The sequence below is a fragment of the Engraulis encrasicolus genome, chromosome 20 (assembly GCF_034702125.1).
Source record: "Engraulis encrasicolus isolate BLACKSEA-1 chromosome 20, IST_EnEncr_1.0, whole genome shotgun sequence".
Taxonomy (NCBI): Eukaryota; Metazoa; Chordata; class Actinopteri; order Clupeiformes; family Engraulidae; genus Engraulis; species Engraulis encrasicolus.
The window spans coordinates 32,143,507-32,170,108 of record NC_085876.1 but is presented as its reverse complement, the minus strand read 5'-3'; the positions used below and the strand labels follow the sequence as shown (position 1 = coordinate 32,170,108).

The window sequence follows — 26,602 nt, the reverse complement described above, 5'->3', positions numbered from 1 at the left end:
AATGACTGTTCAGAGTTCCTATCATGTGCAGAATGCTTGCGTTCAAATATTTTGAGAATGCACTTTTTACACCTAGGCTAGGCCTATGCTATATAAAATGCATTCTGCAATGGAATGCCCAGTACAGAAATGTCAATTTCCCCTCATTCTACCGAATGGATGTACACCGTTTTGCAACAACACTCTTCATTTTTCTTTCTTTTTCATCCATGGCATGGGTGAAAAAGAAAACAGGTCACTAAATGGTTGTGCAATTAATTAAGAGAAGAAAAGAATCCCATCAGTGCTGCTCCAGTGTCTCGTCTCCAAACTTCCTTCATATCTATTCAAAATGCATAACTGCAATTGAAATTAGCACTAAATAAAAATAAAACGAAGTATATGATTTTCACACGCTCAAGATCTTGTCCTGATGGTAACTTAGCAACACTTGATGGTACCTTCCTGGAGCGGGTTAGTTCTTATAAATATCTTGGTATTTGGCTAGACCAAAAGCTCAAATTTGAGGTACACATAAATAATCTTTTAAAAAAGCTAAGACCTAAGGTTGGTTTTTATTTTCGTTTGAAAAAATGTTTTTCATTTCTAGCAAGAAAAAGGCTGGTTCAAAGTACTTTTCTCTCAGTGTTGGATTATGGGGATACAATTTATATGCATGCGCCCTTATGTCTCCTCAAGAAGCTGGATGCAGTTTATCATTCAGCATTGCGATTTGTAACAGGTGCCCCCTCAAGAACCCACCATTGTGATTTGTACTCTAAAGTCCAAATCCTTGTATTTATTTATTGACTTTTTGTACTTAATCTTATTTATTGACTTTTTGGCACACGTTCTTTTGGCACACCTTTTTTGGCACACCTTTTTGTACTTAATCTTATTTATTGACTTTTTGTACTTAATCTTATGGCACACGTTCCTCACACAAGTTACTACTACAGTCTTGTACTCCTCGTTTCCAGTGTGAGGAGTACAAGACTGTAGTAGTAACTTGTGGCCTCTGTGTATACTGTATTAATTTCCCTCTTAAAAGTCTCTAATGAGGGCAGAGAGTCCATACATATCTTCTGCAACTCATTCCATAGATATGGGGCATAAAAAGAAAAGCCCGACAGAAGAGACTGTAGTCTCAATGGGACAATCCTGGCTAAATAAAGGATAAATGAAAAAATAATTTTATCTGTCTGTCTCCCATCGATGCACCAGATGACAGACACAACAGAAGCACGTGGAACTACTCCTTTGCAGTTCATCTAAAACTAGTTTGGAAGCATTTGCCTCCTCAGTTACGCAACATTCAGAAGCTGAGATTCTCTTAGTAATGTTTATTATAGATCCTTTGTAGTCCAAAGTATGCTTTCATTTAAAATAACCAATCCATCTAGGTAATACAAATGTTTATTTTCATACGAGCTAAGATACTTGGAAAAACCTGTCTGTGTTTATGAACTTAATCACTGTCATCACTGAGCAATTTGGCCATGACTTCCTTGGTCAGCTCACTGGCAGCAAGAGACATGTCAGACACCGCACTCCCCATAGACCTGGACCGCTCTCCTCCACTTCTCTGCTTGCTGAGCCCGGACATCGGTGTGCGCAGGCTGCTCTCGGACTGCGTCTTCCTGGCCTCGCACCTGCTCAGGTGGTCCAGGTGGTCCAGCAGGGCCTGGATGATCTCGCACAGGATGTGCTTCTCCCTCATCTGCTTGCTGTCCATGGCCTCCGCGTCGGAGCTCATGGTGCCTTGCCAGCCGTTGCGCCTCTGGATGGTCTGCAAGAGCCACCTGGTGACCTTGATGGAGTGGGGGCTCACCGAGCCGAGGGGCGAGCCGTCCGCCCAGCGAAGCTGCTCACAGGTGTCGGGGGAGAGGAGGGGGTACGAGAAACTGCCCACCGGCTGTGACGAAGAGAGCTCGCACTGACTCGCACTGCGGCTGATGGATCCGCTCTCCGGTCTGCTCGTGGTTGGCGGGCTGGCGCTCAGCCGCTGCTTTGCGAAGAAGGACACCAGCTTGTGCTGCAGGTAGTTGTCCAGCTGCATCTTCTGGATGATGGCGAAGATGAGGCTCTTGGGGCGCGGCAGCACCGGCGTTGGCGTGGTCGTGCTCATCTCCTCCACGCCTGCCGTGCTGGCACGTTCGCTGCTGAAGAAAAGCCCCTCGAGGGAGTCGGGCGTGTCGGGTAGCAGCCAGAACTGCTGCTCCTCCTCCAGGGCGGTCGTGACCTTCTCCAGCACCTCGTCCACCTGCCTGGCGGAGAGAGAGATGCACTTCTCCAGGCTCACTACGAAACCAGAGCCAGAGCCAGAGCCAGAGCTGCCCTCAGAGCCAGTGTCAGACGATCCCGACGTGTGGGAGCGGCTCCTGGCTGACCTGAGGGACTCCTCAGACACCTTGCCTAAACTTCTCTCTCCGAGGTCTGGGCGGATGCTCGTCACGTCCTTCTCCTCAGGTCGTGGCAGCTCACTGGTGCTCTCCATGTTCTCAGGTGACTTTTTAAAGAGAGGGGGGCTGTCAGGCACGGAGACGACCGTCACAACAGCAGCAGGCTCTGTGCAGTCTGGAATGGCATGCGTCGAGTCAACAGGGGTGGCAGCTGTAGTAGTGATTGGGGTTTCTGCAGAACGAGCAGCAGTGATGTTCATGTATACTCTGACAGCAGCAGTGGTAATACTGTCTACTGTGACAGCAGCAGTTGTCTTTAGGGCGTCTTCAGAAGCTGCTGCAGCAGCATTGTTTGTGGTGTCTTCACCAGACGGAATGGTGTGCGTGCTGTCTGCAGGGGCAGCAGCAGTAGTAGTACTATATGTGTCGTCTACAGTGGCAGTAGTGGTGTTGTTTGTGATGTCTGGTGCAGCTGCAAAAGTCGAGGTGTTTGTGTTGCCTTTAGTGGCAGCCGCAGTTGTGCCGTTTGTGATGCCTGCAGTGAGAGAAGGGGCAGAGGTGTTTGTGCTCTCTGAAGTGAGAGCAGTCACAATAGTGCTGCCTGCATTGGCAATGCCATTAGGAGGGGTTATGGCACGAGAAGTATTGGCACTGCCATTGGTGGAGCTTGTGGCATCAGAGGTATTGATGCTGTCATTAGCAAATGCACTGTCAGGAGATGTACTTGGGGTATCTTTGATTGCAGCAGAGGTGTCTACATTGGCTGCAATGGGGACGTCTGTTGTGCAGGCTGCCAAGAAAGCATCAGCCACATCTGTCTTCTCGATACCAAGCTCCACCTCAGTGTCCTCCTCATTCTCCTCGACATCAGTTTCCAAGACTTTCTCCTCAGGCTCCTCCTTGAAGGAGACTCCTCGTTTGGCCTTCTTCGCACCCGTGTCTTCCACGCGGTCACCTGGGGACACAGTGTGTTGTTCAACACGGCTGACAATGGTCGGCAGTGGCGCTTTGCCAACAGGCTGGATCTCCTTCTTGAAGGTCTCCACCGAGTCCCTGATGACGTCCTTGATGATGCTCTCCACCTTGAGCATCAGGCTGGCCGTGGGGGCCACCACCTTCAGTCCAAAATGGCGTCTCTCCTCCTCCGCCATGTTCTCTGAAGACCTGCTGCTGCTGCTGCCGTCGCTGACATGCGGCCCCATGCAGCACGGGGGGGCACCCCCCGCCCCACACTCGGCCGTCGTGTAGTCGGGGTAGGTGACGTAGGCCTCCGGCGTGGTGCAGAGCGAGCTGCTGCTGTTGCTGCTGCTGGTCACGCGCGAGATCTTGGAGGAGGTGCACTGGGAGGATGTCGACGACACGGCGAAGCACGGAGGGAGCACCATGGGACTGGTGAAGGGCAGTATCCGCTCGTACTGGAAGGCGACGATGGCTGGGACCAGAACCTGGTTGACCTCCTCCACCAAGGACACCACGATGCCCTGGAGAACCATCTGCAGCTCTTCCGGAGTCATCTGACAATCGCAGCAGAGAGCGAGACATACAGTACTTATTTACGGCCATATGTTAGTCTTAAAGTAGTGTTAAACGGAGTGTATTAATTTATTTGTACGCCTACGAATAAGCTTAGTATTTATTTGTATTATTGTACAAACGTTACTTATATTTTCATTATATTTTATATTTACATATTGGCGTCAATCAAAACAGCAACAGAGTAGAGACATGCCTACATGAAATTTCTCTTTGGTGCCATTGTATAAAACTATAGGGGTGGGATTTGAATTGAATAATTATGATCAATTAATTATGAGGAAACTTTAGCTCATGTACAATGTATCATACTGCAACATTTCTTACTTCAATCATGACAAGATCCTTTTGTTTTGGAGGACTCACTTACAGTGCCTCACAGTCACATAAAGCACACAGCAATAATGGGTAATGGGATATAACTTAACCCCTTAGCACAGCACTATGGCTCTCTATAATATCACAGCAATGTTGTTATGATGTAGTTAAGCATTTTCAGAATTCATGCTGCCCACTCACAAATAATACCTTTTTCACAAATACTTGCCATCAACGTAACATTCTAAGTGTTCACTATGACTGGGAAATTGCACTTTTCATACATGAAAAAATGGATTCATGATCTGCTTCAAAAGTCATGGTACTATACATGTTCACATGCATGTTTCTTTTGGTGAAATTTAGCTTCCCAATTAAGCACCACAGACATTTTAAAACTTACTCTGTACACATTTTGGAAATAATGGCTTTACAACAAGTCTAACAAGGTGGTGAAGCTTGCGTAATTATCCCTTTGGAAAACAGTAGTGAAATTCTAGGAAGTAACATGAAAGTCTCTTACCACTCCTTTGAAGTGGTCCTCGAGAAATGATTGCTGACTGTAAGACATTGAAACATGAAGTTAGGACTTCTAGTAATAGTCAGAATTCACGTTTGTTTATTTTTTTAAAACCAACTAACCAACCAACCAACCAATCAATCAATCAATCAATCAATCAATCAATCAATCAATCAATCAATCAATCAATCAATCAATCAATCAATCAATCCATCCATCCATCCATCCATCCATCCATCCATCCATCCATCCATCCATCCATCCATCCATCCATCCATCCATCCATCAATCAATCAATCAATCAATCAATCAATCAATCAATCAATCAATCAATCCATCCAAACACCTTACTAAGCAAATTACCTATGGTCTTATGACTCACCTTTTCACCAAGTGTGAAGGGACAGATGCAGCTGATGTTATCTTGTCAGGTATGGTGCAATCTAAAACAAATAATAAGAGTCGTGATGGTAGTAATCGGCCCATTTTCTTTAGTAGGAAGCAATCTAAATAGATTAATGCAATTTAAACCAAATTAAATTTGACAGGGACATGTTTTGCTTGCTGAAATAAAAAAGAAATCATTCTTACTATTCACATAATATTTGAACAGGCTTTGTTTCGTTGTTGTAAAGCTGTGTTTCAACTTTCACAGTTTGTTATCTACCTTTTTCTGTGTGAAAAGCTGTGTTGAATGTTTCTTCCCTGACTAATGTGTGCATAATTAATGGGGAAATAGCAGTCCTCCTCTAAGTAGCATCTATGGGGCCCTTTAAAACCTTGATAACCTTAAGTCGCTTTGGATAAAAGCGTCAGCTAAGTGTAATGTAATGTATAGTACTTGCACATACAACAATGTGTCATTTGTCTGAATAGGGGAGATTGAGATTAGTGGAACATTGGAACTGAAACATCAGTGGAGTTAATATTAAATAATAATACACTTAAGTATGTTACATGGCGCCTTTGGGAACAGCGAAGGTCAAGTTAGAAATAAATAAATGAAATTGCATGGGAATTGCATTAATAGCCTTTCAGCCATTCTACTAGCCACATACTTTAAAATATATATATATATATATTTTAAATTCCACCATGATACCACGGGGAAAGGAAGTGGTAAAACAAGAGGATCAGTGTTTTTAACAAAGCTTCCTAAAATAAATCAGATAAATGTGAACCAGATATTCAATTTCTCCACCACATACTAATTAATGCACAATATTGACTCTTGATGAAGACTGGACATGACTTTCCACATCTGACGATGCCTGCTCAAGTGGCTAGTGAGCCTGACATTATTAACAGTATTAAGCTGGATGGCAGGTGCAGATGTGAAACCCTGTGCCTGTCTAAAGTGTATACATTATATGCCTATACGTAAGTGTGCCTTTGGTGTAGAGATGTCACACTTGATCTTACATGAAGTTGTTGACGGTAGGGTTGGCTCCGTGACAAGTTTCTGACAGATCGCTGAAAGTTTCTAGAATTAGATAACAAAACATTTAACAGTGAGAGATGAAAAAGTTTTCACATTCAGTAAAAGTAGCACACATTTAAAGGAGTATGCCACTATTTTGGGGCTTGATACAGTTAAAATCGTTGGCCAGGGTTTATATAGGTGGTAAAGTGTCTTATTTTTCATGTAAGCCGTTTTTTGTTTTAAGACAAGTTAAAAGAGGGAGTATGTCGCTAAGCTAGTGAAACTCAATGGATCCGTGTAGCATGTAGCAATGCTACATGGATGCATTGACTTTCGCTAGCTTAGCGACATACTCCCTCTTTTAACTTGTCTTAAAGCAAGACAACGCTTCACATGAAAAATAAGACACTTTACCACCTTTATAAACTCCAGCCAACGATTTTAACTGTATTAAGCCCCAAAATAGTGGCATACCCCTTTAAAATAAAAACAAGGCATAAGCTAAATAATACAAAACAATACAACAAATACAACATTGACCGTACCTTTCTTGTATCAGAAAATGGATGCTGCCAGTCGAGATATCCCCGGGGCGAGGTTGGCTGGCTGTGATAGACTCTCTCTGTAGTCACAATAGACACAAATCTGTTACCATCGAAGTTGAAATGCTAATAAGAAAAATAGGCTTCAAATATCATTATTTACCAGTGGCTCTGGGACAATTGATGGGGTCAAGAGGAATCTTTGGCATGCTCCAGGATTTTTCCAGAAGATCTCTCTACCAAGAGGGGGAAAATAATGAGTCCTAAGGTTAGGGTTAGGGTTAGGTTTAGGGTTAAGGTTAGGGTTAGGTTTAGGGTTAGGTTTAGGGTTAGGGTCGTATGACGTAAGCGGTAAGTACCGAAAGGGCGCCGAATTAGTGAGTCCCGACACTACTACCATTACCAGAAGTGTTTTGCAGTGAAGCAATAGACAACATTACATTACATTACATTACGCTGGCGCTTTTATCCGAAGCGACTTACAGCAATGGAGTGCTGTAAGTCCATAACTCCATAACCTTTAGACCACGGCTTCCCCCATGCACTGAGGACAAAGTAAGGAATTTTAAAATCTTCAGATAGGACCATCTCACCCTTCCGCACAGAATGGCTGCAGAGTATTCAATAGGAGCGATGTGTTTGGAAGAGCTGGAAGAGATGTGTTGTGCTGAGCTCGTCTGGGATGAGGACTCCGCTGCCACTGATGCAGTGGTTTCTCCACTGGTTTCTCCACTGGTTACTCCACTGGTTACTCCACTGGTTTCCTCAGTGGTTTCCTCACTGGTCTCTTCAGCGATTTGTTCTAGGCCTCCTCGGTTTTCAATGTCCTTATCTGGAGAACCCTTTTTGCTTTTATGCGTCTTTTTACCTCGTTTAAGTCTCTTCTGCATCTGCTCTACTCTCTTTAGTTAAAAAACAAAAAACAACACAAAACAAAATGTTAACTTGTTATCGTGTCTCACAGAGGCACACTGCAAGAGAGTAATAGCAGACTAATACAAGACAGGCAAGAGTGTAAATTGCTATTGCTTGGTTAAAGGTAGAGTATGTTTTCATTAGTTTATTTGCAGAATTTATGCTGAGCATTCAGAAATGTTATCTTTTTCATGAATATTTATCCCCACTATCACTTTCTAAGTATTCATCATTACTTGGAAATTCACACTTTTCATACATAAAAAGGTGAATCTCCTCCATGTTGCCCATTTCGAATTTCCTGTAGACATCTCTTTGGCTGCGAGTCTTACTGTACTTTGGTTAGTCCAGTTAATATCAGTTCATTACTTACTAAATGTTCATGATAAGAGTTGGGAATGGGCAGCATATTTGCAGTGACCATCCTAGTTGCAATGCCAATCCTACATACTCTGCCAATACTCTACTCTACCAATAAAATTCCAAACCATGATTTTCCTATCATTCAAGCAGACAGATGGTAAAGTACCCGTTGTTCTCTGTCCTTTTTGGAGATAGCCCAGCGCCGCTCCACTCTCATCTCCCTCTGAACCTCCTTGGTGACATCGTGTATCATCCGAGCGCCTTTATTGGTCCAATTCTAAACAGGGAATCAAAAAGGAAATGCATGCGGCGAGGGCTGCTGACAGCTTTGGCCAGGCCCAGGACAAAGTCATCTAACCCAATCCCACCCAATACATACAGTGTAAAGAGGACCCAAATCCACCCATTGAAACATTTCAGGGTTACACTTCAATTCATAGGTCTAGGTCAGCCATTTTAAGCCATTGAGGTCTAAAGCACCTGCAAAAAAGGGTGCTGAATGCCTAAGCCCTTTTAAGAAAGGAAGCCCTCAGACTATACAAACCTAAATATCTAAGTCTCATCTTGCATTAGAATTGTATTCATTCAGCTCTAACATACCAAGATTTTTCATAAAATTGTCTCAAATCTCACTACCCTGATGCAACATCCAGCATCAATGGGTTAACTGTGGTGGTTAAATTACACTTCATTGCTTACTGCACCACATAGAACCCACAATGGCATGCTCTTTTGTTACAGCATGGACAATTGCCACAAAAACATACACAATTTAAAAGTACAAATTAAAAGCGGGTCTCACCAAGACATTTCTGCCAGTAGAAGCAGATGTGATCTCTATGGCACTACATCGCTTCGCAATGGCTGGCAGCTGCTGTAGTCTCAGGCCTGACATGGATCTGAGGTGCATTTTCAAATAAAAAACACAGTAATGAATAGAATAATTCAACAGCAACAAACTATAAAGATTGTTCGAAGACTGAGACCCTCATGTTCTTTGACATACACTTAAAAATGTGTTTTTTAATAATTATGCGGTGCATTGCCACTTATCCTATGTTATCAGATCATTTCCATATTTTTTGAAAAAAGGTTCGCACACTTCTTTGGATTTTTCTTCTTGAAGTTATTTTTTCATCTTTTTATTTATTCATCCATTGGCAATGACGTTTCGACCTCTCGGTCTTCCTCAGATCTGATTGTGCACAATCCCTGGTGCTGAACAAAAAGATTACGTATTTTTTGAAAAAAGGTTCGCACACTTGGAAGACCGAGAGGTCGAAACGTCATTGCCAATGGATGAATAAATAAAAAGATGAAAAAATAACTTCAAGAAGAAAAATCCAAAGAAGTGTGCGAACCTTTTTTTTAAAAAAACGTAATCTTTTTGTTCAGCACCAGGGATTGTGCACAAGTAACTCTCTACATCAGATCATTTTCAACCAAATTAACGGCAGATTACGGACAATTCAGCATGTGAAGCACTGCAAGGGGTCGTCTCAGCTCTAAAGAGTGGGGCGTGGTGGCTGTTTGGGTGTGTGATCTGCCGCCACCCCCCACTGACAGTACGTGTCCTGCAACTGAAGCAGGAATCTGAACCGAGCTTTAGCTAACGCTTTTATCCAAAGTGAATTAATTATTGTACAGTGTGTTGGATACAGTCCCTGAAGCAATGTGGGGTTAGGTGCCTTGCTCAAGGGCACTTCAGCCATGTATGGAGGCGTAAGAGTGGGATTCAAACCTACAACCATCTGAGGGGGCTGCCCCCCCCCCCTGCTTAAATGCACCATGCCAGAGGTGTGCTGCGAGGCAGAGGGTTCAACCTCAGTTTGGGTGGGGGGGGTGCTTCAGTACAGTACAGAGCACCTGACCTGCTTTTGGCTGCGCTGTTCTGATTCACCACGTAGTTCCTGCCGGACTGCACGAGCCAGTTGGTCACATCCGACATAGTCATGTCATTGCTTATCTCCCCCTTCTCTTGCAGGGTGAAAAATGTCCTCACCAGGTCCTTCTGCAGTCCCAATAAAGAGATAGGCGTCAATGTTAAGGCTTGCGAAGACAATGACTGAAAAGGGGGCACGGTTACACTTAACTTGACATGACTTGACACTTGACACTTAGCATGACATGACAGTGCTAACAGTGTCATGACACAGTCAAGAATGAATCATAAATGTCATTATGTCAATGTCATAAACGATTCATGGTCATGAAAATTACATTGTTTGAGCTGTCTTTACCAAAAACCGAATGTCATTTGATGGCAACATTTAATGGCAACATGGCATTGACATAATATTCATGACACATCCATGACTGTGTTACGACACTGAAAGTGAAAGCCCATTGGGAAACTCCAACTCCCATTGTCATTGTGACACAGCACTCCACAGCACACAAGTGAACACTGCACACCGCACACAACGAAATTGCATTTATGCCTCACCCGTGCAAGGGGGCAGCCCTCAGTGGCACCCCATGGGGAGCAGTGCGGTGGGACGGTACCATGCTCAGGGTACCTCAGTCATGGAGGAGGATGGGGGAGAGCACTGGTTGATTACTCCCCCCACCAACCTGCCGGGTCGGGAGTCGAACCGGCAACCTCTGGGATGCAAGTCTGACACCCTAACCGCTCACCCATGACTGTTATGACACTGTCATGTCATATGTATTACACAGGCGTGTGACACCATCCTATGTACTCCACCCAAAGATTTTGGCTCCACACATAGTCTGGCAAAAGCCTCCAAGCTCGGTTCGCTCACTGTTTAGCCAATCAGCAAACAGTTGAGAGTGGTGACGCAGAACCCACCCACGAAGTCTGTTACTGATTGGTTAAAGTACTGTAACATTATTCACACTTGTTTTGTTATTTGTATGCTCTTGCAACACTATATCATAACAGTCATGCTAATAAAGCACAATATGGTTTTAATTTGAATTCGGAACTCCAATGAATTTAAGTGGCAGAATAAGATCTGACCATCTCCCACCCACCACGGAGACGTATTCCTCTTAGCTTTTGCCAGACTGTTTGACGGAGTCAACAGTCGGCTTTCGCCCAGGCTAACAGAATGGACCCAGACGTATCATATTACTGAATGCTCTGTGTAGTCATTGCATTGTAGTAGTGTGGTAGTTAAGTCTTTCCAATGACTATTACTTGTGGAATCACGCACCTGTTCCGTTCTGAACCTGCGGGTCCACCCTCTCTCCACATCCGCCAGGTAATTCCTATACGTGTTCAAGGTTCTCAAGGTGCAGACCACCTGCAAAGATGACCCATTTTGTTGTAATAATAATAATACTACAAATAAAATGATGATGATGATCTATATTATTATTATTATACAGTAGCATTATATTCCCTTTATTCCACAACTGTAATTTGTAAATGCAGAGAAAAGTGTTCCCTTATGTATACAGCTTGCCCTTTCTGCAAATAGCCCCACCACCTATATGCTTCAGCGCCATTATGAGACTCATTAAGTTGTAGGGTAGAATGATCCCTGTAGTCTTTGCTCATTTGTCTTTGAGGCTGGCTGATTTACTGTATCTTCTTTGCTTGCTGTGAGCTTTCCTCTGCCAAGTTTCTTAGTCCTGGCCTTGGAACACTGCAGGCCAAACCCATCAATTGCTGCAGGTTGTCCATTTTTGTGTGTTAAGGTCTAACACTGAACACTGTGCACTATTGCAATATTGATGTAGTGTACCACAGTACTAAATAAGAGAACATATCCAAAATAGCAATAGCATGGGCAATATGATTTGTATAGCACATCATCATACACATGGAAACTGTCATTCAATATGCTTGAGGAAAGAAAGAGAACAGAGAAGAAAAATATAATAGAAAGTTCAAGGTTGTTTTTTTCTGGTCAAAAATGACTGAATGACATACAGATCGATGACCCTCCCTAACTGAACCATACTGGTCTACTGTACATCCAAACCTTCGCACACCTGACACTCCACCATAGCAATGAAAAGGAAAGCTACTCAATTCGGCCTCCTGGATATTAAACATGTGATGTGACTGCTATGCCAAACAAGAAACCAGCAGGCTTGGTGCTGTGACCCGTCAAAGTACACCCAGAACTCTGGCAGGCAGTGGTCACACCACCACACCACATCACATCACACGCACCTTATCATCCTTGGTGATGAATCCTTTCCTGAGGAGCCTGCGGTGGATGTCCTTCCTGAACAGGTAGTCCCGCAGGTTGGGGTCGTGCAGACTGTTATACTCCGAGCTCATCAGGAAGCCTCTGGGGTCACTGAGGTCAAACTCACTTTTGGGCTGCATCAGCTGGAGAGAGGGATGGAGGAAAGGAAAGGAAAGGAAAGGAAAGGAAAGGAAAGGAAAGGAAAGGAAAGGAAAGGATGGGATAGGATAGGATAGGAAAGGAAGTCATACTGTGGTCTCCACTGATTTAACTTGTAGGGGGAATATTAGGCCTTGATGTAAAATCATTTTAAATTTTGCCAGCATGCAGTGTTCTCCTAGCCTGATTATCATCGACGTTCAAATCTCTTCAAGACTTGGTCTGACCAAGAGTATAGCAATGAACATTTCCCAAACGGCTTGCTTGACCCACCTACCTTGGTTTGCTTATGGTTGTTTGCTTACTGACAAAGTGTGAGGAGTTCCCGTATTTTCGGGAACTCAGAGAGTACTTGCATTGCTCTTGACCTGACTAGTTGCAACGCTAAAAGTGTTGCGTCACTAGGAGGGCACAGCCTGGCTAGTGTACTCCTTATTTCAGTTTACCTGTGGCACCAGCTGAACTAGGACTAGGTATCTACAATAATAATAGGGTACAGTAGGCCTATATCACGTAAGTGAGTACACCCCTCACATTTTTGCAGATATGTAAGTATATCTTTTCATAGGAGAGCATTAAAGAAATTTCACTTTGACACAAGTGACCTTCTCAACCTGTTCAACAAATTTGCTTTAGATTGTGCCAAGCATGTGTGGTGGTAAACAAGTGAGTTTTACAAAAAAGTTTATCCTCTCAATATTCAAGCATAGTAATGGGACTGACATGGTTTAGGGATGCATGAACGCTGTCAACATTGGACATCTGAATTACACTTAAAAGAAACATGCATACTGTGACTACTGAAGCAGATCATGATACTCTCCATAGGATTGCATTCAAATCTCACACCTATTTAAGCCAGGTGCAGACTCAAGATGTAAAAGTTCAATGTAAAAAAAAGTTGAAACGCACACCGATGACCTCCCTTTAATCTCTTTTCATTTCGAGACGATTCAAGCCAGCACGGCCCCTTCTCTACCGGATTTATCTGGGGTGTACTCACTTTTGTGGGCAATGTTCAAACATTAATGCCTGTATTTTGATATTTTCTGAGTGAACAAGAGATTTAAGCTGTATTATTAAAAGGTCAGTAATCATTGTGTTAAAGTGACATTTCTTTAATGCTCTCCTATGAAAAGATATACTCACAAATCTGCAAAAACTGTGAGGGGTGTACTCACTTACGTGATATACTGTACTTGCAGGACTATAGGGTAGTAGACCTAAATGCTACATTAGACTTACAGTATCAAACTTACAATAGCCTACAATTTACAATATATTTGCAGCAGTTTTATTACAACATACATTGCATATCCAGGTGTCTGTCTACTTCAAATGAGTAGGCCTACCCTCATTGACATGGCTATTTCAACTTTCGACCGGAGGGTGTCGCTAGACACCAATGATTCAGCTGTGGAATTACCTTTTCACAGAGGCGAGTGGTATGATAGACCGTCAGACTGCCCGGTGTCCGTGCAATCTTTCTGCGCTCGGGCACATCCAGGGGGTGGATGGTGTCCCCCTGGTTCCGTAACAAGTTGCAAACCTTTACACACAACGTTACAGAGACACACGTGAGTGGTTCTTCTGGGCTACATGACAAAACTAGTGGTCAATTTTCTTTGGAAAGTTTTAGATTTCATTGGGACCATTAACACATTTGTAAGCTACCCACCTTTCCGTCCATGCTTTTCTTATTTACTACATTTCAGTCGAAATTAATTGACATGGCGGTCGTGCTATCACAAACGGCCACCCGCCACTTAGCAGGATTCTTCGTGGTGTCCTGTAGCCGTGGACAATGACCAATGGAATGAGCCTCTTGGCCTCTTGTGTCATAATGGGTCATGGTGAAAAAAAATCTCACCAACATTCCACGGGCAACTTGCAGCCTACCAACTCATACGCGGCCAATCGAAGAAGTTGCCCAATGCCCAGAACCCATTTTGTGAGCGTGTGTTGAATATGATTAGTATTTACGTTATAAAAAATATAGCAGTCACTTGATAGCGATTTCACGGAGGCTTTCGGTGAACGTCACCTTGATTGGCACCCGTGCCAAACAGGCGCGCACAGGCAGCTGTGCGCAGCAGTGTGTAGGCCTAGTAGGCCTACCATTGACCTCTATAACAGGTTTTCTTTTCTTCCTCTCTCCAGAAATGCAGAGGTGATATGTTTGATAGCTGTTCAATACCTCATGAGAATATGGCCGAAAGGATCATATCAGTAATGCAAACATTGTTAAATATGTGTGCATGTGCCAGGGTACCTACACGTTCTTGTCATGATCGTTCTGATCGCGGTTTCATAATGTGCCGTTTCTAAAACTCGTAAACTTTCTACTTTTGTGGATGATAATTTGAAGTAGCCCATGATCCGGGTTTGACTAGACCTGTAAAATAGTGTAGGCCTACATCCATGGAGTCAGACAGAGAACAGTAGAAAATGATAATCTGCAACCATTATGACTGAAATATATTGACAAACACTTGAATAACCACACTTGTGTCCATTAACTAATAATAAATGAATGAATGTATTTGTATGTAATATAGACTGCACAACAAAAAGGATGGAACTTTTATTGATTAACTTAATTCAAAAATATTAACCATCGTCCCCATTCCAAATAAAGTCTATGGCAAATCTTGTAACATCAAAAATTTGAACGCCACTGAAACACCTCAGCGGGTATCATCAAAAAGGGAAACAAGGAACAGCAAGCACAGGGACTGCTGGCTCTGATGGTAGCAGTCACAGAGGTTACATTTATCTGCCTTTCCTTCTCTTATCACTCTGACAAGGAGGTTATGGGATCCTCCAAGTTTGCTGTGTGTTTGTTGGTTTGTTAGGTGGAGAACGTGATCCAGTGGTTGGGGAGTTGGATTTCAATTCAGAGTTGCAGGTTTGAATCCCACCATTACCTCTCCCCACCTTACATGGCTTCAGTGCCCTTGAGCAAGAAGACAACTGACCCCGAATGGCTCAGGGGACTGTAACCAGTACCCTGTACCGAGAATGACTTAGTCGCTTTGGATAAAAGTGTCGGCTAAGTAAGTGTAATGTAATGTTAGTGCATATGTGTTCCTGTCCACCGGAAGGCGGAGGTGCGCTCTCTGAGTGCTTGTCTAGTTATTTCTGTACCCTTCTCTGAACGGTTCGAGTTCCAGAAAGCATATACTTGACTGCAAGACACAAGTAATTCGGTGAATATAGCGCACAGCATACCAACCACTTCATACAGTATCATTTCATCAATAAATTCAGCACAAAGCGTTTTACCAAGATTTAATGTACATTTATTCTTAACACATGGAACATATAGTATAAAGATTTCATACTGAATAAATGATATTCATTAAGCCCAAAAAAAGAAAACAAAAACAAAAAAAAGGAATTTACATCAAGTTTTTAGCTACATTGTCTGAAATACAAATATGCAGAAATCCATGTCACAGGAGGAGGATGGGGGAGAAACAAAATAATAAAAAATAAAACAACCATTGGATGGCCCTCTTCACCCAATAAAGAGGGCCCGACACCCCACAGTGGTCACAACTAAGCTGATATCCCTCCTCCAAAAACATGCCATCTGCCCAGCCGGGAAGAGTGGACTACTGGATAAAACATGATCAGTTTCTTTTCAATGGGGCTATTGGGGAGGGGTGCATCAGAGTTGTATTTTAGAGGAGTTTTTTTGAGAGGTGGGGGGGTTACAAGGAACAGCAGCAGTGCAACACCCCCTCCCCTCCACTCACTCCCTTCTCTCTCTCCCCCCACCCTACTAACCAAACCCCAGTCCTGACAGAGGAAGGGTGATAGAGAGACCACATGGCTAATACACAATGACAAACATGGGGCAGGAAAAGGAGGGGGAGAAGGGTTGAGTTTAACCATTTTAGTTGTTGAGAAGGAAAAAAAATAAAATAATAATAATAATAAAAGAAACAAAATGAATCAAAAGTGATGACGAGTCAGAAGAAGAAGAGCGTGCCAGAAGGATGTGAGGAAGGAAGGAAGGAAGGAAAAAAGAGCCAAAAAGGGATGTCAAATATACAACATCGTTTTTGTTTTTTTTATATATATACACTGCAGCCCGGACTGCCTCTAGAGCCCAAGATCAGTCCTTAACGAGGTGATTTCATTGAGGGATCAAGTCATTACAATCGAGGGGGTGGAGAGCAAAGAAGAGGTAACGGGTGTTGTAGGTTTCACGACACTTTGGGGGGAAAGCCTTTTGTTTTGTCTTTTTTTTTTTTCTTTAAACGATCTCTCTTTCTCTCTCTCTTACTCTCTCAACATCAACTAAAATCAGTTTTTGAAAAACTACAGGATTTCTTTATTTTTTTTGTTTGCTTGCTTGCTGCCAAGCCAGCATATCTCAGTGTGAAACAGTATAATCATTACAGTATGTTTACAGTTTTTTTTCTTTCGTTTCTTTCTTTCTTTTAAGGTGTACAGTACGAAAAAAAGAACGAAGGAAAAAAAAGAAAAGAAAGAAAAACGTTCTACAATCTACTGCACAAGCCTCCCCCCCCATGTACACACATCATCTGTTCACACTGTCTCTCTTTCTCTCGCTCTCTTCCGGTCACCAGCAAGGATCCCCCCTGGTCCTCCCCCACCCCGCCCAGCCCGATGCAAAGGGGAGGAGGGTCCATCTGACAGCAACAGTCCATTCACAGGGCAGTAGAGGGTGGGGGCGTCCCAACAAGTCTATCCCAGTTCCACAAACAGAACCAGAAAAAAGAATCCCCCCCCTGCGCACACACACACACACTACCCCCCAAACTCCTGTTGTCTTGCACCCCCCCTCCACCTCAGAGGTCCCATCCAACCGCCCCGTCTCCTCCCCCCCGGAAAGTCCTTGTAAACAAGACGGCAACTTTGGTTACAGTTTTTAATGTTGGTTTTTCTGTTTCACGTGTGTGTAGGGTTTTTTTGTCCACTTTAAAATGATTTTTGTTAAATCTTATTTTTTTGTCTTTTCATTATAATATTTATATTAAAAAAAGAGTCAGTTTCTTCTCAAAGGGCAGTATGCTTTGTCCAAGCTGAGGGGTGGGGCGCGTCGTTTCTGAACAGAAGATTCTCCTCTGAAAAGCGTGTGTGTGTGTGTGTGTGTGGGGAGGGGAGGGGTGATCCATCAGGATATCTAAAACTACTTCATGGGAGTTTCTCCTAGTGGAGGGTGGACAAAGGGTGGGGTGGGAGGGGAGGGCAGGCGAGGTGAAGTGACGCAGGTGAGGTGTTCAAATAGGTCAGTGGAATCCGAGGTGCCTTTGCATAAATAAAATAAAAAATCAACAAACAAAAGAAGGGGGGGGGAAAAAGACAGTTCCTGTTTTTCGTCTCCATTCATACGTTCACTTGTGCAGTCACACAGTTTAGAGAGGTTTTGGAGGAGAAGAGGAGAGGGAGGTCACCCTACAGGTGGTGAGGTGAGGTGAGTTGGGGTAGGGCCGTGGAGGTGGTGGAGATGGGGGGGTCTTTGAGGGGAAGGGAGGAGGGCAAGGAGAGCAGGAGGCAGAGAAGGCGTTATCAACGACCCGTCAGCGACCCGTCTGACCGACAGAACCCAGAACCCGTACCCGGATGTGCCACCACCTGCTTAGCCGAGGAGGAGGATGAGGAGGAAGAGGAGGAGCAGCACAGGTGTCACGAGTGGCGTCCCACCAGGAAGAGCACGTCGCAGATGACATGCGACACCAGCGAGTTCATGAGCGGCGAGACGGACACGTCCAGCAGCCGCGACTCGTACAGCGTGAACTCCGAGTGGTTGTCGTGCACCTTGGCCATGGCGTGCAGCGCACGGGCCGCCCGCCGCATCATGTCCACGCTGGTGGGCTCGAACGGCGGCGCGCCCTGCTGCTGCTGCTGCATCTGCTGCAACAGCGCCCCCTGGCTCTGCTGGAACTGCGTGGCGGCCAGGCTGTCCTCCAGGAAGCCCAGGAGATTACCCACGCTGCCCTTCTGCACGGCGATGGCGCGCGCCGCCGTGCTGTCCCCCTGCGCCAGGTTGGCCAGCAGCACCACCGCCATCTCACGGCACACGGGCACCTTGCGCTCGCCCACCAGCCGCACCAGCCTGCCGAACAGCTTCTCCAGCCGGGCGAAGGGCGGCGTGGCCAGGATCAGGTCCACGTTGTTGTCCTGGATGCTCAGCTTGCTCAGGGCCTCCAGCACCAGCCGCTGCGGCGAGAGGTCGCCGCCCAGGCCCAGCGAGGGGAAGGGGTCCACGGCCTCGGCCGACGGACACACGGCCCAGTGGAGCAGGCCGTCCAGCAGCGGCAGGCAGATGCTCTCGGGGTAGCGCGACAGGTCCAGCTGGCCCGAGATGTTGGCTATCGTCACCAGGCAGTTCTCGCGCAGTGTCTCCAGGCAGTCCCACCACCACTCGTCGCGCTCGCAGCTCACGCCCTCGTCCTCCTCCTCCTCCTTCTCGTAGGTGACGGGCGCCTGCTTGCGCTCCGGGTGCCAGTGGTGCAACAGTACCAGCCGGCTCAGCACCAACAGCAGCCCCGGGTGCTTGGACATCTCGTGGTCGTTGCCGGGTATGAAGGAGAGGCTGCGCACGATGTTGGAGATGCAGACGCAGCGGCGCGCTAACGAGTCCTGCCACTCGGAGAGCGTGGCCAACGGAGTCTCGTCCTTGCTGTGGGGCTCGTCCTCCAGCACGCCCCCTCGCATTCGGCTGGCTGCCGCGCCAAGGGCGGCGGCGGAGGGGGTGGACTTCGTCCGGCCGGGGTTGAGCAGGAAAGCCGCCGTTCCTGAGGTGTCTTTCGTGTCGTCGGCGGAGCTGCTCGGGCCGTTTGTCATGACGGGTCGCGAGACGGTGGTGGCGGCGCCGTCTGTGTTTGCCGTAGTGGGGGTGGGACTTCTGTCTTTGCCGTTCACGGTCGCCTCTGCCGCTGACAAATTCTTCTGCTGCTCTTGCCGCTCAGACTTCTCTTCGGCCTGCGGCTTTTTCCCAGAGGAACCCTCGCTGGACTGCTCTACCGTCGAGGCCGATTGGTCCGAGGTCGTTGCCATGGTGGCGGTGGTTTCTGCCTCCTCCGTTGCCTTCTTTTGTTTTGGAGTGGCGGCGTTTGTAGCCTGCGGCCGCTTCCGTGCTAGGGGGTCGGTGCGGATCTCGAAGTGTGTCTGGATGTGGTCGGTGGTGTCTCCGCCGCCAGCGCTCCAGTGCAGCAGACCGCTGTCGAAGGCCTGCCGCCGGCCCAGCCGAGCAGCGCTGCTGCCCGCGAAGGGGTTCTTCTTCCGCACCACCTTGATGGGGAGCTTGTCGAACTTGCTGGCCTGCTTGGCTCTCTCCGTTGAAGCAGCTGTAGCTGTAGCATTAGCAGTAGCAGTGGTGGTGTTGGTGGTAGTAGTAGTGGTGGTGGTGTTGCTACTGCTGCTGGCATCTTGGGCTGAGGGGCTGGATGCGCGGGATGCTTTCCTCGACGATGATGAGGATGACTCCTTCGTTTTGTCTTTGTCTTTGTTCTCCTCCGTCGTTTCGGATTTCACCGTGGAGTCTTTCTTCTCTGCGGACTCCGTGGCCTCCTCATCCTTCTCCTGCTTCACCTTGGTGTCCGTGGCGGTGCTGGTCTCCGTCTCCATTTTCTCCTCCTCTGACACTTCTTCCTTATCTTTGTCCTTCTCCTTCTCTTCTTTCTTCTCCTCCTCCTCTTCGTCTTCATCCTCTTCGTCCTCGTCCACATCGTCCATCTCCAGCGGGAACTCGTCGTCGGAGCAGGCGGGGTCGACGGCGTTTGGGTCGATGAGGGTGCGCTGGCCCGGGTCGCCCACCTCGTACTCTTTCAGGATGCCGAAGATCTCGATCAGGCAGTGCCTGAAGTACTCCACCACCAGCTCCAGGAAACCAGGAAGCTGCAACAGACAAGAGGAGCCAGGTGGTCAGCGGTTTCACTTACATGGGACATGTATGGAATAGCGGACGACGAGGTGTCCCGATATCAAGGGAAATAATGGACGAGGCGGAGCGTTCTAAACAGCCCGACGGCGCAGCCGAAGGGCTGTTCGCTTCGCCAAGTCCATTTTCCCTTGATATCGGGACACCTCGAAGGCCGCTATTCCGCTTATCACCCGGTTACCAGCATTTAAGTAGCCTATTAATTTATTAATATGTTGATCTAAGGCTTCGTGAGAAAGTAGATTCACCACTGCGCTTGGTACGTTGCCATGGGCACCACTTCCTAATCTAGTGAGACGCGCCTCTATCGGAGGCATGTAAGGACGCGCAGAGAATGTTGGTGACTTGACAACCAAATGCGATAGAATTGACGACTGGGTTTTTTACTTGACAACCAGATGCGATAGAATTAGTAACGGGGTCTTGACTAGACAACCAGATGCGATAGAACTAACGACGCGGTCTTCACTAGACAACCAGATGCGATAGAACTAGTAACGGCACTTCGCCAGAAAGTTAGAGAAGAAGCAACTTGGACGCCCGCACGCCCGCATGACATCCTAGGTGTCCTGCTACCGGGGAATAAAGGACACCTGCTCAGCCAATCAGAAGACGTTCCGTCTGCTCACTGGGTGATAATAATCTGGATTGAAGTGAGTTCATTCAGAATTTAAACACAACACTGCAACAAAGAGGAGGTAAGTACTCAATGTCACGAAAATATTTTCAGTGGTCTTGTTTACATGGGATTTAATTCTGTTCAAACGCTTTCTGATACCCAGATGTTTATAAAGAATTCAATGAAAGTGCATCATGTAAACTTCAGAATAATTTTTTATTCCCAACTATTTCATTCGGAATTATTAATTCAGAATATCATGTAAACATGGCCACTGTCGCGCAAGATGTTCTACACAATTGGAAAATACTGTCTTGGAATAAGAGCCCAACTAGTCGCATAAAAACGTGTTGTAAAAGGAGATATTTAACGATACTGAAACAAGGTTGAATTAAGTATGAATATTTTATATATACACATGGTGAAGCCTATATTATATTACAATATTGGAATTTGGCCAGCACTTTATGTATACATTGCCTGAATAAAGCCTGCACGCATTAAAGAAAAGAGAAAACGCTGTGGCAGCTTGTGCTCTGAACTAATGCCCTCTCTCATGGGAAGGCATGTTGAATGACCCGTGGAGATGTTCTCACCTGGCAGAGGTTGAAGGAGGAGATGCTGTTGTCATCGTACAGTAGGATGTTGATGGTGTCCAGGGCCCACGTGCTCTCCGCTAACAGACCTGACTTCAGAGACATCATGACGCGCCATGCCTCTGGTGTTCCTGTCCAGACAAAACGCAAAAGGAAACACCGATCAGTACACATGGACACATGGCTCTAAACATGCATACTAGGCACGGCTTCAAAACATTGGACGTTTTTAACATTACACAGGACAACAATCTTGAAGACTGAAACACCATACATATCTTTCAACTTAATGATATTGTACCGCATTACCACAAATTCATATAAATAAAATCCTTTAACATCCGTGCTTCCTTACCAAGCAGGGTTTGGTCTAGAAAACACAATGCCACTATGCAAAATGTAAAAATGCTATACTAGTATGACTAGTGTAACAATACTATAAAAGTTTTTTCTCCATCTTTCCATCAATAATGCCATTCCTGGTCCTCACCAATGTCCTTGACGGTGAGCCTGCGTCGTGGCTTGAGCAGGGGCTGGGTGGCCTCGATGGAGCCCGGGGGGAACGCAATATCCCTGCGGATGAGTGGCTGCTGCATGGGCGGCTGGGCGATGTGCGAGGCGGGCACGGGGGGCCCCACCTTCTGCATCTTCATGCCGGGGGGCCCGGCCGGGTGCTGCATGAAGGGCGACTTGCTGGGCGAGGTGCGGCTCTCCATGGGCCCTCCCCGGGGCATGGGCGACGGGCTGGACACCTGTGGAATGTGGTTCTGGTTCTGGAAGCCCGGCTGCATGCTCCGCGAGACGGCCGGACTGCCGGCTGGGCCGCCGGGCCCGTAAGGGGGCTGGCGCTGGTTCATGTGAGGCGGCCACTGGCCTTCGTGGTTGCCCATCCGCTGGTCCGAGGGCATCATGTCTTCGGCGCGGTTCATGCCCGGGTAGCCCGCTGGCCCCGGGCCCTGGCCTGGCATCCCGGGCGGCCCCTGGCGGTTGGGGTAGTTGGGGTAGCTCATGTCGTTGCGGCCCTGCCACATGGGTCCCTGGGGGCCGTCGGGCACGGAGGGACCACCCATCATCTGAGGCGGCATGGAGGGCTGGCCGGCGTTGGGAGGGCCGCCTGCAGCTCCGCTACCACCACCTGCAGTCGGGGGACCCCTCTCCCGGCCGAACCCAAAAGGGAACTGGTTCTGCGGGCCACCTGGCCGACGCTCGGCCCCGGGGAACTGGTTGTACTGGTTGTACATCTCTTGTTGGGACTGGGGGGCGTTGGACGGGCCCTGGGGTGGTCCTTGGGAACCCTGGGGTCCTCCTGGCTGCCCACCGCTGAAGGGCACGTTGTAGCCCTCGCCCTCGTGCCGCTTGGCAGGCGGGCCGTACGCACCGTCCACTGGCGGACGCTTGTAGTTCTGCAGCAATTACAAAAAGAATGTCAGTGACCAATATAGAAAGACAGTTCAACTAGTATCAACAGGAACTAGCGAATAAAAAATATTTTTGTCATCTGAAGAACAAAATGAATAGGTAATACTGAACACGCATTATACTGTGGATACAGTTAATAGTCATTATGCAGTAGCTGTCCTTTACACAATAACATGTTTTAAAAAACTGCTGTCATTCTCGGCTAAAATTGAACTAATGCAATGCAGTTAGAAAATGTGGGTGCACATAAATAAAAGATGTAGGTTCAACCACTGCAAAAGGTTAGTCTGCTAACACACAAGTTAGTTAGCTAACATGTTATTGTTTTCATAAGTTAAATACTGCACGGTAACATCTGATGACAGTAAATAAAGTAGAACCTTAAAAAAAATCAAGCCTGAAAAAGATCCTTATATAACAGGAATTCAATGACTCCTATCACTCACAGGTTGTTGCTGTGGATACATTCCTGGCTGCTGATTGGGGAATCCGCCAGCAGGGGGCGGGCCTTGGCCAGGGTACTGGTTACCGTAGGACTCTGGATGCCTGGCAGGGAAACAACACAAGGAGTCAGAACACACAGATTTTAAGAGTAGTTGTAAGAAGTAGAAGTAGAAGTACTCTAACAAACGTAATTACAGTACTAGTGGTATGATGTTACATGGTTTCAACTTTGAAATGTACTACTACTAGTGTTGTAATTACATGTGTGAGAGTACTTCCACTTTCTACAACTCTGATACAGATTTTAAGACTACAAATAGTCTTTTTGATCAAGTCTGAAAGCGGTTTATCCCCTATTATGAACCACCAAACAAATAAGAAATTGACAAACGAAGTTCTGTTGCATTTTCTCAAATCTAGGTGTTTAGTTTGTTGTGTAGTAAAGTGAGAATTCATGAAAGAACATAGTGCAGAAAGATTGATGTGTTTCTGGAAGTAAACACGGCACATCGCCAATGCCATGATGTCAAGGTCTGCAAGGCCTTGTGACAACTGTGTACAAGCAAAATAACCGCTGACAAGCACCAAGCCCTTGAAACTAATTTATCTCATAGTCCTTGGACTGCAGTAGCTTTTTTTTGGCATTAACAAAAAAAATGTTACATGTTGACAAAATACTACTCCGATGAGATATTTTGTAACTTTTTACAATGCGACAACATGTATATGCATGGGGGTTGAGGTATTACGGGCCGTGTGATTGTGCATTTGTCAACATTTGTCCATATGAATTAGCGTGCGTGTGTAGTGCGTGTCTTAATCTTTGTCCATGAGATGGTGAGGGTGTGTGTATGTATTGTGTGTGTTTGTCTGAAAAGGTCTTCCGTATGAGACTGCGTGAGCAGAGAGAGTAGAGAGAGAGAGGTTCCATTGGCCCATTGTTTCCGGGTTCTATTATTGCAAAGGGGAGGGGGGGAAATCCCCCTTTAGGCAGACCTAAGGACTGTTCTATTCAATGCTAGGAGCATTATGACACGCTCCTTTAGGCAGACCGGAACCTGGTCATGTTAGGTGCCCATAGAAACCTATTATGTTGGCATATCTCTATATACTTAAAGAATCTCTGGCGTGCGTCTATAGCACGTACCTCTGCTGGTGTGGGGGTCGGCTGGGCGAGTACATCCCCGTGTCGGCGTTGGGCTGAGAGCCCGCGGGGCCCATGGCACCATCAGGGCCCATGCCAGCCTCTGGTCTGGAGGGGAGAGCGGAGGACAAGTTGTTAGTAAACAACAACAACAACAATATAAACCATCACCACCACAACAAATGTATTCATGAGCATAGAATACACCGATACAATCTCCCAATTGATGACACTCATAACAGAAAGCAAATGCTGATAAGATGATCAGAAAACATGCTCTAGTCTATCCTGAGGAATGACAACTCCAACACAGATACAAAAACGTTCATTTATGCACTGGCTACACCTCAACTGAAATGATAAGAAGCAATCAGGCTAGCTCTGGCTAACACACACACACGCACACAGAGACACACACACACAGTTCTGGCTGGCTTTGGCAGGTGGTTACCTTCTGTCGTAGCCCGGACCGTAGGGGTACTGCTGCCTCTGTCCCATCGGCATATTGCCCATGGGTCCTCCGGGGGGTCCTCCGCGGTTGTACTGCTCCCCCATGGCAGGGTTGGGGCCCTGGCCTGGACCCATGAACTGCTCCCCAGCTGGAAGAGGGTACGGAGGGGAGAATTAGACTTGGACTTCTTTATCGTTCATTTAACTTGCTTCAAATGGAAATGTATCTTTGGTAGTAGCATAAAGGCAAACACACATCTCATTCTTACCCATATCTATTTATGCATTATGTTGAGTAAGACATGTGAGCTTGCTTCTCAGATGAGCATTTGCAGCGTGCTTTGATTTCGTTTTTACTGTACCATGTACATTGTGAATGCAAACGGTGACAAAACAAATTCTTTTCTGTTGAATGTGGTCTTACTGTTGCAACATTACTGTCTTTACTTTATATAATAATTTAAAAAGCAGTGTAATGTAATTGATTCTTTCTGCGGCTCTCCCTGCTCTCACCTTTCCTCATGCCTCCAAAGGGGTCCTTGTTGGGCTCGTAGGGCCCCATGCCCATGCCTGGGCCACCCATGCCGGGCTGGAAGCCAGAGTTGGGTGTCATGGAGTTCCGTCTTGGGAAGGCTGGGTCGTTGCCATCCGCAAACGGATCCGAGAGGTTCACACTCCTAAAGGAGACATGAGGCGGAGAGGAGAGGAGAGGAGCGGAGCGGAGAGGAGAGGAGAGGAGAGGAGAGGAGAGGAGAGGAGAGGAGAGGAGAGAGAAAAAAAACAAGGCAATCAGGTTGAGAAATTCTGCCCGTCACATATTTAAGGCTATTCAAATAATCTCTTGCAAGAAAGATATCAAAAAAAAAATCTTAAACCTCATATCAGTAATAACTTAAGGGATGGTGTTGGCATCGAGCCAGAGAAGAGATGGGAGAGGGATGTAAAAAGACATACAGAGCAAGAAGAGAGAGCATACGTTAAGTGTGAGGAAGAGAAAGAGTGTGCAATGGATTTTCGTAAAAGGTTACCAGTCAAAAGCAAAAAGTCCAATTCTAGAGCGACACACAAAACGGAACACATCCAGCACAACACATCCCGCGCATTATGGTCTGGGTTATGTTTCACACCTTCAGAAGAGTGAGAGTATGAACATCCCACCTCGATAAGGCCAGGGGCACGACAAAGGCTTATCTGACAATGAAAAGAGTTGAAGTCTACACTGTAGCTCCGCTTTGAAGGCTTTATTCAGGTCATAAGAGACCCTGTTGGGTGGAAGCGTTGCATGACCTACGTAAATAAAACCGTCCAAAACGGGGCTACAGTGTGCAGACTTCCACTCTTTCCATTATGTTGAGCACTAGGGCTGTAACAATATTGTATCGAACCGAGAAATCGTGATACACAGAGTCACGATACTGTATCGTGATACAAGGAGGCTGTATCGTGATACACCCTTTTAGCGTTTTGATGCCCAGAAAGCAACCACACAATATGAAGTGATAGCACTTCCAAGCATCATCAATATTATATAGAAACTTTTTAAAATGATTAGTAGCCTCTTGTAACCTATTCTACCTATAAACGATCATGGTTTGTATTCATGAAGTTTATAATGTTGGCAAATGTGAAATCGTGGGGTGTATCGAACCGTAGGTCATGAATCGTGATACAAACCGAATCGTGAGTTGAGTG

The 26,602-nt window shown here is 46.1% G+C and overlaps 2 protein-coding genes across 2 annotated transcripts in view; both read right to left on the bottom strand.

The window, feature by feature from the left end:
• Positions 1-1,379: 1,379 nt before the first annotated feature.
• Positions 1,380-14,084, bottom strand: LOC134435859 (uncharacterized). Its single transcript, XM_063184901.1, has 14 exons — positions 13,999-14,084; positions 13,747-13,869; positions 12,143-12,304; positions 11,175-11,264; positions 9,867-10,006; positions 8,798-8,894; positions 8,162-8,272; positions 7,311-7,619; positions 6,881-6,953; positions 6,721-6,797; positions 6,175-6,235; positions 5,135-5,195; positions 4,756-4,792; positions 1,380-3,895 (listed from the first exon to the last, which is right to left on the bottom strand). The coding sequence occupies exons 1-14, from the start codon at positions 14,008-14,010 to the stop codon at positions 1,448-1,450; spliced, it is 3,801 nt and encodes a 1,266-aa protein (XP_063040971.1). The 5' UTR covers positions 14,011-14,084; the 3' UTR covers positions 1,380-1,447.
• A 3,796-nt stretch (positions 14,085-17,880) lies between these two features.
• The window catches only part of arid1ab (AT-rich interactive domain 1Ab), a 70,082-nt gene continuing 61,360 nt past the window's right edge, over positions 17,881-26,602 (bottom strand). Inside the window, exons 14-20 of the mRNA XM_063185785.1 lie at positions 25,424-25,587; positions 24,912-25,059; positions 24,464-24,568; positions 23,319-23,418; positions 21,944-22,856; positions 21,454-21,584; positions 17,881-20,195 (exon numbers count right to left, since the gene is read on the bottom strand). Of these exons, the coding sequence (XP_063041855.1) occupies positions 17,982-20,195; positions 21,454-21,584; positions 21,944-22,856; positions 23,319-23,418; positions 24,464-24,568; positions 24,912-25,059; positions 25,424-25,587 (3,775 nt within the window). The 3' untranslated portion in view covers positions 17,881-17,981. The remainder of the gene's footprint in view (positions 20,196-21,453; positions 21,585-21,943; positions 22,857-23,318; positions 23,419-24,463; positions 24,569-24,911; positions 25,060-25,423; positions 25,588-26,602) is intronic.

Excerpts from the sequence above, each read along its gene's own strand:
- LOC134435859 (XM_063184901.1), bottom strand. Across the intron at positions 12,305-13,746 it reads CCACTCGCCTCTGTGAAAAG|CTGATGCAGCCCAAAAGTGA; the intron begins GTAATTCCACAG and ends CCCTCTCTCCAG. Across the intron at positions 5,196-6,174 it reads CCTACCGTCAACAACTTCAT|ATTGCACCATACCTGACAAG; the intron begins GTAAGATCAAGT and ends TATTTGTTTTAG.